We start from the raw sequence: 17,101 nt of genomic DNA on the forward strand, positions 1-17,101 counted from the left end.
AATAAGCTGTCCCTAAAATGTTGACTGAGGGTTTTCGAGCTCCTGTACCTCCACCCCAGTGGTAGTAATGGGAAGACACCATGTCATAAAGTCGTGGGGAATCACAGCAAGGAAACGGGCTCTTTGGCCTACCTAGGCTGTGCCAACCCATTTAAGCTGCCTCGTCCCAACAGCCTGCACCTGTCTGTAGCCCTCCTTACCCCCAGAGTCTGTGTACAGTTGGAAGAAAAAGTTTGTGAACTCTTTGCAGTTACCTGGTTTCCTGCATTAGTTACTGGTAAAATGTGGTCCTGTCTTCATCTGTCACAATAATATAGAAACACAATCTGCCTAAAGTAATAGCACACAAACAATTATTCTTCTTATTAATACTGAGTACTTTGTTTATACAACCACAGTCTAGGATCAAAAGTCTCTATGATCCTCTGAGGCAATGCCTTCTCCAAAAGTTTTTTTTTGGAGTCAGGTGTTCCAATCAATGACTGCTGAAGGAGGTGAAAAAGAACCCAGTGGTAGCAGCAATGACCTGCAGAAAGCTGTAGAAGTCTCTGTTTTTGCGTCCACTATAAGAAAAACACAATTAGAATGGTGTTCATGGAAGGACACCATGAGGAAACCACTGCTCTCAAAAAAAATACATTTACAGAAGATCACCTGGATGTTCCACAACACTTCTGGGACAATGTTCTGTGGACAAGTGAGACAAAAGTTGAACTTTTTGGCAGAAATGCATATTGCTATGTTTGGAGGAAAAAGGGCACTGCACGCCGACACCGAAACCTCATCCCAATTGTGAAGCACGGAGAAAGGAATATAATGGTTTGAGGCTGCTTTCCTGCCTCAGAGCCTGGGCAGTTTGCGATTGAGGGAACAATGAACTTAAAATTGTATTAAGATGTTTTACAGGAGAATGCCAAGGTAGCAGTCCCTCACCTGAAGCTTAATATGAAATTGGATGATGCAACAAGACAATGATCCAAAACGCATGAGTAAATCAACAACAGGATGGGTTTAAAAGATGAAAATTTGTGTTTTGGAATGGCCAAGTCAGAGTCCAGACCTTAACCCAACTCAAAAGCTGTGGCATGACCTGAAGAGGGCTTTTCATGCGAGGTATCCCAGAAATACTGATGAACTGATACAGTTTTATATGGAAGAATGGTCTAACATTCCTCCTCGCTGTTGTGCAAATCTGATCGGCAGCTACAGGAAACGTTTGGTGGGGGTTATTGCTGCTAAAGGAGGTTCTATCAGTTATTAAATACAGGAGTTCACATCCTTTTTCCAGCCTGGAATGTGAATAATTAAACAATGCGCTCAATAAAGAAATAGAAAGTGCAATTGTTTGTTATTAGTTTAGGCAGATTGTGTTTGTCTATTATTGTGACTCAGACGAAGATCGGACCACGTTTTATGAGTAATTAATTGCAAAAGGGTTCAGAAACTTTTTCCTGCATCTGTACCTATCCAAGCTTCTCTTGGAGCATTGAAATCAAGCTCGCATGCACCACTTGTGCTGGATGTGCAATCCACATTCTCATGACCCTTTAAGGGAAGAAGTTTCCCTTCATGTTCCCCTTAAACTTTTAAGCTTTTGCTTTTAACCATGACCTCTAGTTGTAGTCCCACCCAACCTCTGTGTAAAAACCTGCTTGCATTTATACCCCTCATAATTTTCCATACCACTATCAAATCTCTTCTCAATCTTCTATGTTCCAAGGAATAAATTATTTAATTTTTCCTCATAAGTCAGATCCTCCTGTCCCAGCAACATCCTTGTAAATCTTCTCAGTACACTTTCAACCTCATTTACATCTTTCCTGCAGGTAGGTGACCAAAATTGCACAGAATATTACAAATGAGGCCTCACCAAAATCTTATACAACTTCAATATTACTTCCTATCTCCTGTAGTCAATACTTTGATTTATGAAGGTCAGTGTGCCAAAAGCTCTCTTTACAACCCTATTTACATGTGCCACCACTTTCAAGGAATTATAGATCTGTAGTCCCAGGTCCCTTTGTTCTACCCGACTCCTCAGTGCCCTACCGTTCACTAAGACTAACCCTGGATGGTCCTACAGATGAACAATACCTCGCACTTGTCTGCATTAAATTCCATCTGCCATTTTTCCAGCTGACGCATATCCCTCTGCAAGCCATGATAGCCCTCCTCGCTGTCCACTACACCCCCCAATCTAGGTGTCATCCATGAATTTGCTAATTCAGTTAGCCACATTATCATCCAGCTCATTGATATAGATGTCAAATCATAATGGACCCAGCACTTATTAGGGCAGACTCATGCCTTCTTTTAGCCATTCTGATTTCTTTTTTAAATCTCCTCTTGCACTTTTTACATTCCATGAGTACCTCAATTGTTCCTACCTGCCATGCACCTCCTCTTTTTCCTTAACCAGGGCCAAGATTTCCTAAGCCTGTTCTCTTTACCTTTTATTCTGACAGGCACATGCAAGCTTTGTACTCACAGAATTTCGCTTTTGACAGCTTCCAACTTACCAAATGTACCTTTGCCAGAAGCAATTTGTCCCTATCTCCACTTGCCAGATCCTTTCTGATACCATTTCTCTAAGTTAGATTCTCAACCCAAGGACCAGAGCTATCCTTTTCCAAAATTACTTTGAAACTTACGGCAATTAGATCACTAGACGTAAAGTACTCTGCTACAAAGCTTCTGTGACCTGCACTGCCTCATTCCCTGGTAGTAGATGAAGTATCACACACTCTCATTGGGACTTGGATATACTGATGAAGGAAACGTCACTGACCACATTTGACAAACTATCCCATCTAGATCTTTTACAGTATGACAGTCCCAGTCAATACGTGGAGAGTTGAAACACTTACTATAACAACCTATGTTTCTTGCAGCAGTCTGCAATCTCTCTGCAAATTTGTTCCGGCGGACTGTTGGTCGATAATACAGCCCTATTAACATGGTCATACCTTTCTCATTCCTCAGTTCCACCCATAAAGCCTCGCTAGACGAGTTCTCCAATCTGTTGTGAAATTTTCCCTGCCCGCTCCTCCCCCTTTTATCCCTCCCGCTCTGTCACGTCTAAAACTATGGAACCCAGAATATTGAGATGCCAGTCTTGCCCCTCCTGCAAACATATATCACTGATGGCTACAGTGTCATAATTCCATGTGTTGATCCATGCCCTGACCTCATATATCTTTCCTACAATACTTTGTGTATTAAAATATTTGCAGCTCAGATCATTAGTCACACTATGCTCAGCCTTTTGATTCCTGTCTGTCTGACATGTTAACAACATCTGTATCCACAACCTCTCCAATTTCTACTCTGGTTCCCATGGCATGGGTAGCAGTCCTGAGATCGCAGCCCTGGAGGTCCTCTCCTTTAACTAGGCACCTATCTCCTTGACCTCACTCTGCGGGACCCCATCACTCTTCCTATCTATGTCGTTAGTACCTACATGGACCACAACCTCTGGTTGCTTACCCTCTCACTTAAGAATGCCAAGGACTCGAATTCGGATGTCCTGAGTGGTGAGGGTTCTAGATGACATGCTGCCCTTTTGAGGAACCTTCACTTGAAAATGTCCTCTTGTGTAGAGGGCTCAGTTTGAAGGTTATTATCATTCAACTGTACACGTGTATTCTCCAAATGTTCCTAGGTCCAAGGTGCACAACATAGTACATGTAACTCACATAACACATAAAGTAATGTTATCGCAAATAATAAGTTGCATTTGTGACACGTTAAAAAGTAAACAGTATAATGCTATTTGCACTCGTACTGATGAGACATGATGGTCTTTCAGCCTGGGGGAGGAAGCTGTTTACTATCCTCACAGGTCTTGTCCTAATGCTCTAGTACCTGCAGATGCCAGGGGCTCAAAGAGGTTGTTGGACGGGTGGGAGGGATCATTGCCAGTGCTGAGGGCCCTGTGTATACAATGCTCCTGATAAATATCTGTCATAGGTGGAAGAGAAATCCTGATGATCCTCACAGCAGTCCTCGTAATCCTCTGTAGGGATTTGCAGTCAGATGCCTTGTAATTCCGGTATCAGACGGTGATACAGATGGTCAGGATGCTCTCGATGATGCTGCTGTTAAAATTGAGCGTGGTGGGGGGGTGGGGTGTTGTGGAGGAAGACAACTCTGTGTTTATTCCACTAAAGAGGTGATTTTGAGGGTCCAGGTGAAATCTTTAGTATTGTGCATGTCAAGAAACTTGGTGTCCCAACTCTCTACAGAGGAACAGTGAGGAGAGGTCAGTCTGCACCTTCCTAAAGCACAGTGTCATCTCTTCGGTCTTGTCGAATTGTTGTGCTCACACCATTCTACCACCTATTCCTCCTCTGTCTGCCTCCTTGTCGCCGTTATGATGAGGCAAACCACTGTGTGGCATCAGCAAATTTGATGATTCGGTTTGAGCTGGATCTCGCAATGCTGTCATATATCAGAAGCGTGAACAGCAGCAGGCTGAGCATGCAGCCCTGGGGAGTGCTGGTGCTTGGTGTGATAGAGTTAGAAACATGGACTGACTGTGGCCATTCTCTCAAGAAGTCCAGGATCCAGTTACAGCGAGAGGTGTTGAGACCCAGCAGGGGCAGTTTATCCATCAGCTTCTAAGGAATTTTCGTACTAAATGCTGAGCCGAAGTTAATAAACAGCATCCTGGCACATGAGACACCATTTTCTAGGTGGGACAAGACGGAATGGAGTGCAGAGGCTATGGCATCATTAGTGGACTATTTTGAGTGATGTGAACTGGAAAGTGTCCAATGTAAGATGGGATTTAATGCAATCAATAACCAGCCATTAATAGCACTTCATTATTGTTGACGTTAGTGCCTCTGGACAGTAGACATTGAGGCAGATTATTATCACCCTCTAAGGATGATGGTGGCCCCTCTTGAAGCCTTAGGGACAGTGGACTGTTCCAGAGAGATGCTTGAAGATGTCTGTTCAAACCTCAGTTAAATTGGCCTGCATAGTTAAGCTTGTGCCTGTGATGGAGAGGGACAAGTCTACAATGGTCTGCAGCCTCTGTTGATCCTGCACATTGGAAGCTCCAGACCAGACTATTATAGTAACCAGTCAGAATGTTCTCCACTGTAAGTCTGTGGAAATTCCAGATATCAACCTCTACCCTTCTGACTCTCAATACAGGAGCCTCTCAGGGCTGTGTACCAAGTCCCCTCCTCTTCTGCCTGTATACCCATGACTGTGTTGCCACTCACAGCTCTAAACTGCTAATTAAATTTGCCAATAACACTACATTGATTGGCCTAATCTCAAACAATAACGAGGTGACCTACAGGGAAGAAGTCATCTCTCTGACGCAGTGGTGTCAAGGAAACAACCTCTCCCTCAATGTCGCAAAAACAGGGGAGCTGGTTGTGGATTACAGGAGGAATGGAGACAGGCTAACCCCTATTGACATCAATGGATCTGGGGTTGAGAGGGTAAACAGCTTTAAGTTCCTTGGCATCCACATTACCGAGGTCTGTACACACCAGCTGTGGTGAAAAAGGCACAACAGCGCCTCTTTAACTTAAGACAGTTGAGGAGGTTTGATGTGGGCCCCCAAATCCCAAGAACTTTCTACAGTGGCATAATTGAGAGCACTTGACTGGCTGCATCACTGCCTGGTATGGGAACTGTACTTCCCTCAATCGCAGGGCTCTGCTGACAGCCCAGCGCATCTGTAGTTATGAACTTCCATGATTCAGGACATTTACAAAGACAGGTGTGTGAAAAGGGCCCGTAGGATCATTGGGACCTGAGTCACCCCAACCACAATCTATTCCAGCTGCTACCACGGGGGGAATAATACCACAGCTTAAAAGCCAGGACCAACAGTCTCCAGGGCAGCTTCTCCACCAGACCATCAGACTGATTAATTCATATAACCATATAACAATCACAGCACGGAAACAGGCCATCTTGGCCCTCCTAGTCCGTGCCGAACCCTTAATCTCACCTAGCCCCACCTGCCCACACTCAGCCCATAACCCTCCACTCCTTTCCTGTCCATATACCTATCCAATTTTACCTTAAATGACACAACTGAACTGGCCTCTACTACTTCTACAGGAAGCTCATTCCACACAGCTATCACTCTTTGAGTAAAGAAATACCCCCTCGTGTTTCCCTTAAACTTCTGCCCCCAACTCTCAAATTATGTCCTCTAGTTTGAATCTCCCCTACTCTCAATGGAAACAGCCTGTTCACGTCAACTCTATCTATCCCTCTCAAAATTTTAAATACCTCGATCAAATCCCCCCTCAACCTTCTACGCTCCAATGAATAGAGACCTAACTTGTTCAACCTTTCTCTGTAACTTAATTGCTGAAACCCAGGTAACATCCTAGTAAATCGTCTCTGCACTCTCTCTAATTTATTGATATCTTTCCTATAATTCGGTGACCAGAACTGCACACAGTATTCCAAATTTGGCCTTACCAATGCCTTGTACAACTTTAGCATTACATCCCAACTTCTGTACTCAATGCTTTGATTTATAAAGGCCAGCGTTCCAAAAGCCCTCTTCACCACCCTATCTACATGAGACTCCACTTTCAGGGAACTATGCACAGTTATTCCTAGATCTCTCTGTTCCTCTGCATTCCTCAATGCCCTACCATTTACTCTGTATGTTCTATTTGGATTATTCCTGCCAAAATGTAGAACCTCACACTTCTCAGCATTAAACTCCATCTGCCAACGTTCAGCCCATTCTTCTAACCGGCATAAATCTTCCTGCAAGTTTTGAAAATCCACCTCATTATCCACAACACCTCCTACCTTAGTATCATCGGCATACTTACTAATCCAATTTACCACCCCATCATCCAGTTAATTTATGTATATTACAAACAACATTGGGCCCAAAACAGATCCCTGAGGCACCCCGCTAGTCACCGGCCTCCATCCCGATAAACAATTATCCACCACTACTCTCTGGCATCTCCCATCTAGCCACTGTTGAATCCATTTTATTACTCCAGCATTAATACCTAACGACTGAACCTTCTTAACTAACCTTCCATGTGGAACTTTGTCAAAGGCTTTGCTGAAGTCCATATAGACTACATCCACTGCCTTACCCTCGTCAACATTCCTCGTAACTTCTTCAAAAAATTCAATAAGGTTTGTCAAACATGACCTTCCACGCACAAATCCATGCTGGCTACTTCTAATCAGATCCCGTCTATCCAGATAATTATAAATACTATCTCTAAGAATACTTTCCATTAATTTACCCACCACTGATGTCAAACTGACAGGTCTATAATTGCTAGGCTTCCTTGTAGAACCCTTTTTAAACAATGGAACCACATGAGCAATACGCCAATCCTCCGGCACAATCCCCGTTTCTAATGACATATTAAAGATCTCCGTCAGAGCTCCTGCTATTTCTACACAAACTTCCCTCAAGGTCCTGGGGAATATCCTGTCAGGACCCGGAGATTTATCCACTTTTAAATTTCTTAAAAGCGCCAGTACCTCCACCTCTTTGATTGTCAAAGGTTCCATAACTTCCTTACTTGTTTCCCACACCTTAGACAATTCAATATCCTTCTCCTTAGTGAATACCGAAGAGAAGAAATCATTCAAAGTCTCTCCCATCTCCTTCGGTTCCACACATAGCTGACCACTCTGATTCTCTAAGGGGCCAATTTTATCCCTCACTATCCTCTTGCTTTTAATATAACTGTAGAAACCTTTCGGATTTACTTTCACCTTATTTGCCAAACCAACCTCATATCTTCTTTTAGCTTTTCTAATCTCTTTCTTAAGATTCCTTTTACATTCTTTAGATTCCTCGAGCAATTCCTTTACTCCATGCTGCCTATATCTGTTGTAGACATCCCTCTTTTTCTGAACCAAATTTCTAATATCCCTTGAAAACCATGGTGCTCTCAAACCTTTAACCTTAATTCACACTGATCTGAGTGTATTTCTATGTTACATTGACTGTTCTATTTATTTTAAATTAGTATAAATTACTATGATTGCACATTGCGCATTTACAAACTGTAGACGGAGACGTAACGTGAAGATTTTTACTCCTCGTGTATTTGAAGAATGTAAGAAATAAAAGTCAATTCAAATTCAAATTCCATCTGTGTGGAAAAACTATATCCCTCAGATCCCCTCTGTCCTTAACTCTATGCCCTCACTGTTACAGTGTACTCTGGAGGTAAGGAATATAGTATTTTGACCAGCAACCAGTCTTCAGGCTTTAAGATGGATTTTAGATTGAATTTAAAATGGAGCCCAGAACAATGGTCTTCCTAGAACTGCATTTCCAGGCTACGTCCACACTACACCGGATAAATCTGTAACCAAAGCTTTTTCTCTTCGTTTTTACCCTCCGTCCACACTAAACCCAGAGCTTTTCTGAAAAGCTCTCCAAAGTGTGTATTTTTGAAAACGCCGGATTGGCCGGATTAGTGTGGATGGGGTAACCGGAGAAATCTGAAAACACTGTCAACGTCAGCGCGCCATTTCATTGTTTTCTTGAACGCAACCTAACAATTTCAGAACAGACGGCAACCGAGACTGACGCCTGAAGAGTTAGAAATGTACTCACCAAATACTTTGACCCATAACATACTGAATAAATAAGTATACTCACTTTGCCCTGTTTTCTGTCCTTGCTCGTATGAAAGTGGTTTACCTATCTATGCAAGTACTTCTCTGACAATAGATGTGTAACAGCCTAATGTAACTTTGTGTGGAAATACAAGATAACACTGATGCATTTAACAAGGTGCTTTATTAATGCAACAGAGTTAGTGAGTATTTCAATGTTCGTCGTCAGCCGGGTCAGTCTGTCCGTGAACTCCCTGTCGGTTGCCTCCGTACGCTCCAGTATGTTTTTTTTTACTTTTAAGTTCTCCTGCGCGACAGCCAGCAGCTGCCCGTCGTTTAAGTTGTTCTCGTCTGTAACTGAACAAACACGTACCATCTTTCACGGCGAGATTCAACACCAAACATGTTGCTTATTTTCGGTAGATGTGTCCTGCGCATGCGCAGTAGGAGGAGATTCGCCGAAATCTCCATTTCAATGTGGACAGAGATATTTTTTAAAACGCATAGTGTGGACGCCTATCGTTTTTACACGAAACTGGTGTTTTCAAAATTATCCGGTCTAGTGTGGATGGAGCCTAAGATTAATCGTAGACCAGGAAACATTGACCTGAGAGATATCTGTACCTGCATGAGTGCTTTAAACACCCTATTGACCTGAGATGTCTGCAAATGCATGAACGTAGCTCGGAGAGAGCAGTGATTAACACTCATTTTGGGTGTATTGGTGTGAAGATTCAGGTATTTGAAAATTATATGTAACTGAAAAGAAATATTATGAATGCATTGTCACTATAGAAGTCCTATAGTTACCTTTGTTCGTTAACATACAAAAATGTGATGAAATGTTGGGTCAGGGAGCCTCGACCAAGAGTATCTCCCTCAGAGTGTTTGCTTGTTCCATATCATCAGCTTCAGTGTTTCTCCAGTCACTTCGATCACAGTCACAACACTCACCGCTGAGGAAAGTCTCAGAAAGATGGTGGGATCGGATACAATTGCCATGTTTAGGACAATTTAGACGGTGAGGTCCCAATGTAGTCAAATAGGATCTGTGTAGATGAGGGAAATGGGGTCAGCGTTGAAGTAGTGGGCCAAAGGACCTGTTTCTCTACTGGATGCTCATGGGTTCTGTGATCTAGAGCTTCATTCTTCGTGTTAAGAGGCTGTTCAGTCCACAATGTCAATGCTGGCCATGCAGTCCCAATCCATGTTTATCCCATTTATCAGTAGTCACTAACATTCCACACCACGGTGATTCCAGTGCACCCCCAGAGACTGCTTAGACATGTCTGCAGTCAGAGTAAAGTGATTCTGCCCCAGATTCCATCCACAAACCCAGATCTACCCCAGGGTTATACAAAACCCCAAGCCCATCCAATGAGGCAGGCTGAAAACTGTCTTCTCTTTCCTGGTGGTAGTGGGGGGGAATGGGTTAAGGGGCAATAAGGGATGAACGATAACTGCTGGCAAAGCCAGTGACATCCATAAGGCAGGGAGAGTGAGGGGTGGGAAGTGAAGAGGGCACTGACCCATTCTCCCCACTCCTGTATTAGTCCCACTGACCCCACTCTCTCCACAGCCCTGTATCAGTCCCACTGACCCCACTCTCTCCACAGCCCTGTATCAGTCCCACTGACCCCACTCTCTCCACAGCCCTGTATCAGTCCCACTGACCCCACTCTCTCCACAGCCCTGCATCAGTCCCACTGACTCTACTCTCTCCACAGCCCTGTATCAGTCCCACTGACCCCACTCTCTCCACAGCCCTGTATCAGTCCCACTGACCCCACTCTCTCCACAGCCCTGTATCAGTCCCACTGACCCCACTCTCCACAGCCCTGTATCAGTCCCACTGACCCCACTCTCTCCACAGCCCTGTATCAGTCCCACTGACCCCACGCTCTCCACAGCCCTGTATCAGTCCCACTGACCCCACTCTCTCCACAGCCCTGTATCAGTCCCACTGACCCCACTCTCTCCACAGCCCTGTATCAGTCCCACTGACCCCACGCTCTCCACAGCCCTGTATCAGTCCCACTGACCCCACTCTCTCCACTGACCCCACTCTCTCCACAGCCCTTTATCGGTCCCAACAGCAATCCCACTGACCCACTCTCCCCATAGACCTGTGTCTGTGCCCGCAATAATTCTAATGCCCCACTCTCTCTCCACAGTCCTGTATCAATCCCCACACTAATCCCACAGTCCTGTATCAATCCCCACTCTAATCCCACTGTCCCACCCTCTCCCCACAGTCCTGTATCAATCCCCACACTAATCCCACTGTCCCACTCTCTCCCCACAGTCCTTATTAAGCCCCACACTAATCCCACTGTCCCACTCTCTCCCCACAGTCCTGTATCAATCCCCACACTAATCCCACTGTCCCACTCTCTCCCCACAGACCTGTATCAATCCCCACACTAATCCCACTGTCCCACCCTCTCCCCACAGTCCTGTATCAATCCCCACACTAATCCCACTGTCCCACTCTCTCCCCACAGTCCTTATTAAGCCCCACACTAATCCCACTGTCCCACTCTCTCCCCACAGTCCTGTATCAATCCCCACACTAATCCCACTGTCCCACTCTCTCCCCACAGACCTGTATCAATCCCCACACTAATCCCACTGTCCCACTCTCTCCCCACAGTCCTGTATCAATCCCCACTCTAATCCCACTGTCCCACTCTCTCCCCACAGTCCTGTATCAATCCCCACACTAATCCCACTGTCCCACTCTCTCCCCACAGACCTGTATCAATCCCCACACTAATCCCACTGTCCCACTCTCTCCCCACAGTCCTGTATCAATCCCCACTCTAATCCCACTGTCCCACTCTCTCCCCACAGTCCTGTATCAATCCCCACACTAATCCCACTGTCCCACTCTCTCCCCACAGTCCTGTATCAATCCCCACACTAATCCCACTGACCCACTCTCTCCCCACAGTCCTTATTCAGCCCCACACTAATCCCACTGTCCCACTCTCTCCCAACAGTCCTGTATCAATCCCCACACTAATCCCACTGTCCCACTCTCTCCCCACAGTCCTTATTCAGCCCCACACTAATCCCACTGTCCCACTCTCTCCCAACAGTCCTGTATCAATCCCCACACTAATCCCACTGTCCCACTCTCTCCCAACAGTCCTGTATCAATCCCCACTCTAATCCCACTGTCCCACTCTCTCCCTACAGTCCCACTCTCCCCACAGTCCTGTATCAATCCCACACTAATCCCACTGTCCCACTCTCTCCCAACAGTCCTGTATCAATCCCCACACTAATCCCACTGTCCCACTCTCTCCCAACAGTCCTGTATCAATCCCCACTCTAATCCCACTGTCCCACTCTCTCCCCACAGTCCTGTATCAATCCCCACACTAATCCCACTGACCCACTCTCTCCCTACAGTCCTGTATCAATCCCCACACTAATCCCACTGTCCCACTCTCTCTGCACAGTCCTGTATCAATCCCCACACTAATCCCACTGTCCCACTCTCTCTGCACAGTCCTGTATCAATCCCCACACTAATCCCACTGATCCAATTTCTCCCCACAGTCCTGTATCAATCCCACACTAATCCCACTGACCCACTCTCTCTGCACAGTCCTGTATCAATCCCCACACTAATCCCACTGTCCCACTCTCTCCCCACAGTCCTGTATCAATCCCCACACTAATCCCACTGACCCACTCTCTTCCTACAGTCCTGTATCAAAACCAGTGATTTCTTAATCCTATAACTGGAATCTCTTCTCCCTGGACTGGTGGGATGGTGGAGAGGTCAGATCACACTGGTGTTTGTATAGAATCACTGCAGCAGAGGGTTGGGGTGGGGTGTTGAGCATGAGGAAGCGAGGAGCTGCTGATTGAAGATCTCTGATGTTCTCTCCACAGCTCTGGGAGTTCATCAGTTCTCCTGTCTGTGACTCCAGCCACCACCATCAACGTGGATTTGCAAAAAATGGTCCAGGTGAACACACAGACGGGCTTTGAAAGGAGGTTCCGCTGTGCAGTGAAGGACAAGGAGGACTGTGAGTACCTGTCCCAGAAATGTGCGACGGGACGGTGTAGAGGGAGCCTCACCCCCTGTGTCTGACCCTGTCCCCGGGAGTGTGTGACGGGACGGTGTAGAGGGAGCCTCACCCCCTGTGTCTGACCCTGTCCCCGGGAGTGTGTGACTGGACGGTGTGGAGGGAGCCTCACCCCCTGTGTCTGACCCTGTCCCCGGGAGTGTGTGACGGGACGGTGTGCAGGGAGCCTCACCCTGTGTCTGACCCTGTCCCTGGGAGTGTGTGACGGGACGGTGTGGAGGGAGCCTCACCCTGTGTCTGACCCTGTCCCTGGGAGTGTGTGAAGGACGGTGTGGAGGGAGCCTCACCCTGTGTCTGACCCTGTCCCTGGGAGTGTGTGACGGGACAGTGTAGAGGGAGCCTCACCCTGTGTCTGACCCTGTCCCAGAAATGTGCGACGGGACGGTGTAGAGGGAGCCTCACCCTGTGTCTGACCCTGTCCCTGGGAGTGTGTGACGGGACGGTGTAGAGGGAGCCTCACCCTGTGTCTGACCCTGTCCCTGGGAGTGTGTGACGGGACGGTGTGGAGGGAGCCCCACCCTGTGTCTGACCCTGTCCCTGGGAGTGTGTGACGGGACGGTGTGGAGGGAGCCTCACCCTGTGTCTGATCCTGTCCCCGGGAGTGTGTGACGGGACGGTGTGGAGGGAGCCTCACCCTGTGTCTGACCCTGTCCCTGGGAGTGTGTGACGGGACGGTGTGGAGGGAGCCTCACCCTGTGTCTGGCCCTGTCCCTGGGAGTGTGTGACGGGACGGTGTGGAGGGAGCCTCACCCTGTGAATGACCCTGTCCCTGGGAGTGTGTGACGGGACGGTGTGGAGGGAGCCTCACCCTGTGTCTGACCCTGTCCCTGGGAGTGTGTGACGGGACGGTGTGGAGGGAGCCTCACCCTGTGTCTGACCCTGTCCCTGAGGGTGTGTGACGGGACGGTGTGGAGGGAGCCTCACCCTGTGTCTGTCCCTGGGAGTGTGTGATGGGACGGTGTGGAGGGAGCCTCACCCTGTGTCTGACCCTGTCCCCGGGAGTGTGTGACGGGACGGTGTGGAGGGAGCCTCACCCCCTGTGTCTGACCCTGTCCCCGGGAGTGTGTGACGGGACGGTGTGCAGGGAGCCTCACCCTGTGTCTGACCCTGTCCCTGGGAGTGTGTGACGGGACGGTGTGGAGGGAGCCTCACCCTGTGTCTGACCCTGTCCCTGGGAGTGTGTGAAGGACGGTGTGGAGGGAGCCTCACCCTGTGTCTGACCCTGTCCCTGGGAGTGTGTGACGGGACGGTGTAGAGGGAGCCTCACCCTGTGTCTGACCCTGTCCCAGAAATGAGCGACGGGACGGTGTAGAGGGAGCCTCACCCTGTGTCTGACCCTGTCCCTGGTAGTGTGTGACGGGACGGTGTAGAGGGAGCCTCACCCTGTGTCTGACCCTGTCCCTGGGAGTGTGTGACGGGACGGTGTGGAGGGAGCCTCACCCTGTGTCTGACCCTGTCCCTGGGAGTATGTGACAGGATGGTGTGGAGGGAGCCTCACCCTGTGTCTGACCCTGTCCCTGGGAGTGTGTGACAGGATGGTGTGGAGGGAGCCTCACCCTGTGTCTGACCCTGTCCCTGGGAGTGTGTGACGGGACGGTGCCGAGGGAGCCTCACCCTGTGTCTGACCCTGTCCCTGGGAATGTGTGACAGGATGGTGTGGAGGGAGCCTCACCCCGTGTCTGACCCTGTCCCTGGGTGTCTGTGGCGGGACGGTGTGGAGGGAGCCTCACCCTGTGACTGACCCTGTCCCTGGGAGTGTGTGACGGGACGGTGTGGAGGGAGCCTCACCCTGTGACTGACCCTGTCCCTGGGAGTGTGTGACGGGACGGTGTGGAGGGAGCCTCACCCCGTGTCTGACCCTGTCCCTGGGAATCTGTGGCGGGACGGTGTGGAGGGAGCCTCACCATGTGTCTGACCCTGTCCCTGGGAGTGTGTGACGGGAAGGTGTGGAGGGAGCCTCACCCTGTGTCTGACCCTGTCCCTGGGAGTGTGTGACGGGACGGTGCGGAGGGAGCCTCACCCTGTGTCTGACCCTGTCCCTGGGAGTGTGTGACGGGACGGTGCGGAGGGAGCCTCACCCTGTGTCTGACCCTGTCCCTGGGAGTGTGTGATGGGACGGTGTGGAGGGAGCCTCACCCTGTGTCTGACCCTGTCCCCGGGAGTGTGTGACGGGATGGTGTGGAGGGAGCCTCACCCTGTGTCTGACCCTGTCCCTCGGAGTGTGTGACGGGACGGTGTGGAGGGAGCCTCACCCTGTGTCTGACCCTGTCCCTGGGAGTGTGTGATGGGATGATGTGGAGGGAGCCTCACCCTGTGTCTGACCCTGTCCCTGGGAGTGTGTGACGGGACAGTGTGGAGGGAGCCTCACCCTGTGTCTGACCCTGTCCCTGGGAGTGTGTGATGGGATGATGTGGAGGGAGCCTCACCCTGTGTCTGACCCTGTCCCTGGGAGTGTGTGACGGGACGGTGTGGAGGGAGCCTCACCCTGTGTCTGACCCTGTCCCTGGGAGTGTGTGATGGGACGGTGTGGAGGGAGCCTCGCCCTGCGTCTGACCCTGTCCCTGGTAGTATGTGATGGGACAGTGTGGAGGGAGCCTCATTGTGTCTGACCCTGTCCCTGGGAGTGTGTGACAGGATGGTGTGGAGGGAGCCTCACCCCGTGTCTGACCCTGTCCCTGGGAGTCTGTGGCGGGACGGTGTGGAGGGAGCCTCACCCTGTGTCTGACCCTGTCCCTGGGAGTCTGTGGCGGGACGGTGTGGAGGGAGCCTCACCATGTGTCTGACCCTGTCCCTGGGAGTGTGTGACGGGACGGTGTGGAGGGAGCCTCACCCTGTGTCTGACCCTGTCCCTGAGAGTGTGTGACGGGACGGTGCGGAGGGAGCCTCACCCTGTGTCTGACCCTGTCCCCGGGTGTGTGTGACGGGACGGTGTGGAGGGAGCCTCACCCTGTGTCTGACCCTGTCCCTGGGAGTGTGTGACGGGACGGTGTGGAGGGAGCCTCACCCTGTGTCTGACCCTGTCCCTGGGAGTGTGTGACGGGACGGTGTGGAGGGAGCCTCACCCTGTGATTTCCCCTGCAGACTACCTGTGGCAGTGGGAGGACGATGGAGGCAGCTGGCAGGGATACAACGCAGACACCTGTCGGGAGCTGGAGAGAACGAAGAGGCAGCCCAAGCCCAAGACAGTCAGCCTGACCGTTGGCCGCAACCGCTACTTGCTGGATACGTCCAGTATGAGGCAGGTCAACAAGCGTAGCCAGGCTGAACGCAAGATGGGACGGGTTTTGTCCGGTGAGAGGGCGTTGGGGGAGTGGTGGGAATGTAAGCAGGCAGGGAGCGAGAGGGATGAGGGAGGGTGGAGGAGCTGGGAGGGGAGAAGGAGTGGAGAGCTTGTGGGTGAGCTGGGGGAATGTGACGGGGTGGGTGGGAGTTGTTGGGGTCTCCTTGGTGAGGGGTTTACGGAGGGTGGGGGGAGTTTGCTCTATCAGTTTTTTGGTGTTTCTGGCAGGTTTGTACAGATAAGTGGGAGGCATCAGGATAATGATTTGTTCTGCCTTCCCTTCCCCTGCCTCTGTATTTTCCCTGCTCCCTCCCTCCCTCCCTCCCTCTCCGTTACACAACAACCCCTTTCTACAGATGCCGTTCAGTCGACCAGCCCCAATGCTTCTCCAGTCTCTGCTGGACCCTGCCCCCAGACCAGTGCCCCTGCTGCAGCCAAGAGATCTCGGAGGGCCCCATCCACAGACGTTTCCACCTCCCCTGGTGGAGAGGGGGGCGATGGTGAGTCCTGCTTTGGGAGAGGGAAGATTGTTCGTTGTCCACGCTGGACGACTCGGGAGGGGAGTGTGTGCCTCAGGTTGAGATTTTGTCAGGGGTGAGGGGACAATGTTATGGGGTTGTGGTGGGGAAAGATTGGTGTGTGGTGGGGAAAGATTGGTGTGGGGGGAAAGATGGGAATGTGGTGGGGGTAGGATGGGTGTGTGGTAGGGGTAGGATGGGTGTGTGGTGAGAAAGATGGGTGTGTGGTGGGGAAAGATGGGGGTGTGGTGGGGAAAGGTTGGTGTGTGGTGGGGAAAGGTTGGGGTGTGGTGGGGAAAGATGGGTGTGTGCTGGGGGTAGGATGGGTGTGTAGTGGGGAAAGATGGGTGTGGTGGGGGTAGATGGGTGTGGTGGGGGAAGATGGGTGTGTGGTGGGGGTAGGATGGGTGTGTGGTGGAGAAAGATGGGTGTGTGGTGGGGAAAGATGGGTGTGTGGTGGGGAAGGATTGGTGTGGTGGGGGAAAGATGGGTGTGGTGGGGGAAGATGGGTGTGTGGTGGGGGTAGGATGGGTGTGTGGTGGAGAAAGATGGGTGTGTGGTGGGGAAAGATGGGTGTGTGGTCAGGGTAGGATGGGCTTGTGGTG

The 17,101-nt window shown here is 49.9% G+C and overlaps 1 protein-coding gene across 1 annotated transcript in view; it reads left to right on the plus strand.

The window, feature by feature from the left end:
* parp2 (poly (ADP-ribose) polymerase 2) overlaps nucleotides 1-17,101 on the plus strand; it is a 139,574-nt gene that overhangs the window by 4,350 nt on the left and 118,123 nt on the right. The window contains exons 3-5 of the mRNA XM_059951587.1: nucleotides 12,502-12,638; nucleotides 15,780-15,989; nucleotides 16,335-16,478. Coding sequence (XP_059807570.1) covers nucleotides 12,502-12,638; nucleotides 15,780-15,989; nucleotides 16,335-16,478 — 491 coding nt within the window. The remainder of the gene's footprint in view (nucleotides 1-12,501; nucleotides 12,639-15,779; nucleotides 15,990-16,334; nucleotides 16,479-17,101) is intronic.

The sequence above is a fragment of the Hypanus sabinus genome, chromosome 26 (assembly GCF_030144855.1).
Source record: "Hypanus sabinus isolate sHypSab1 chromosome 26, sHypSab1.hap1, whole genome shotgun sequence".
Taxonomy (NCBI): domain Eukaryota; kingdom Metazoa; phylum Chordata; class Chondrichthyes; order Myliobatiformes; family Dasyatidae; genus Hypanus; species Hypanus sabinus.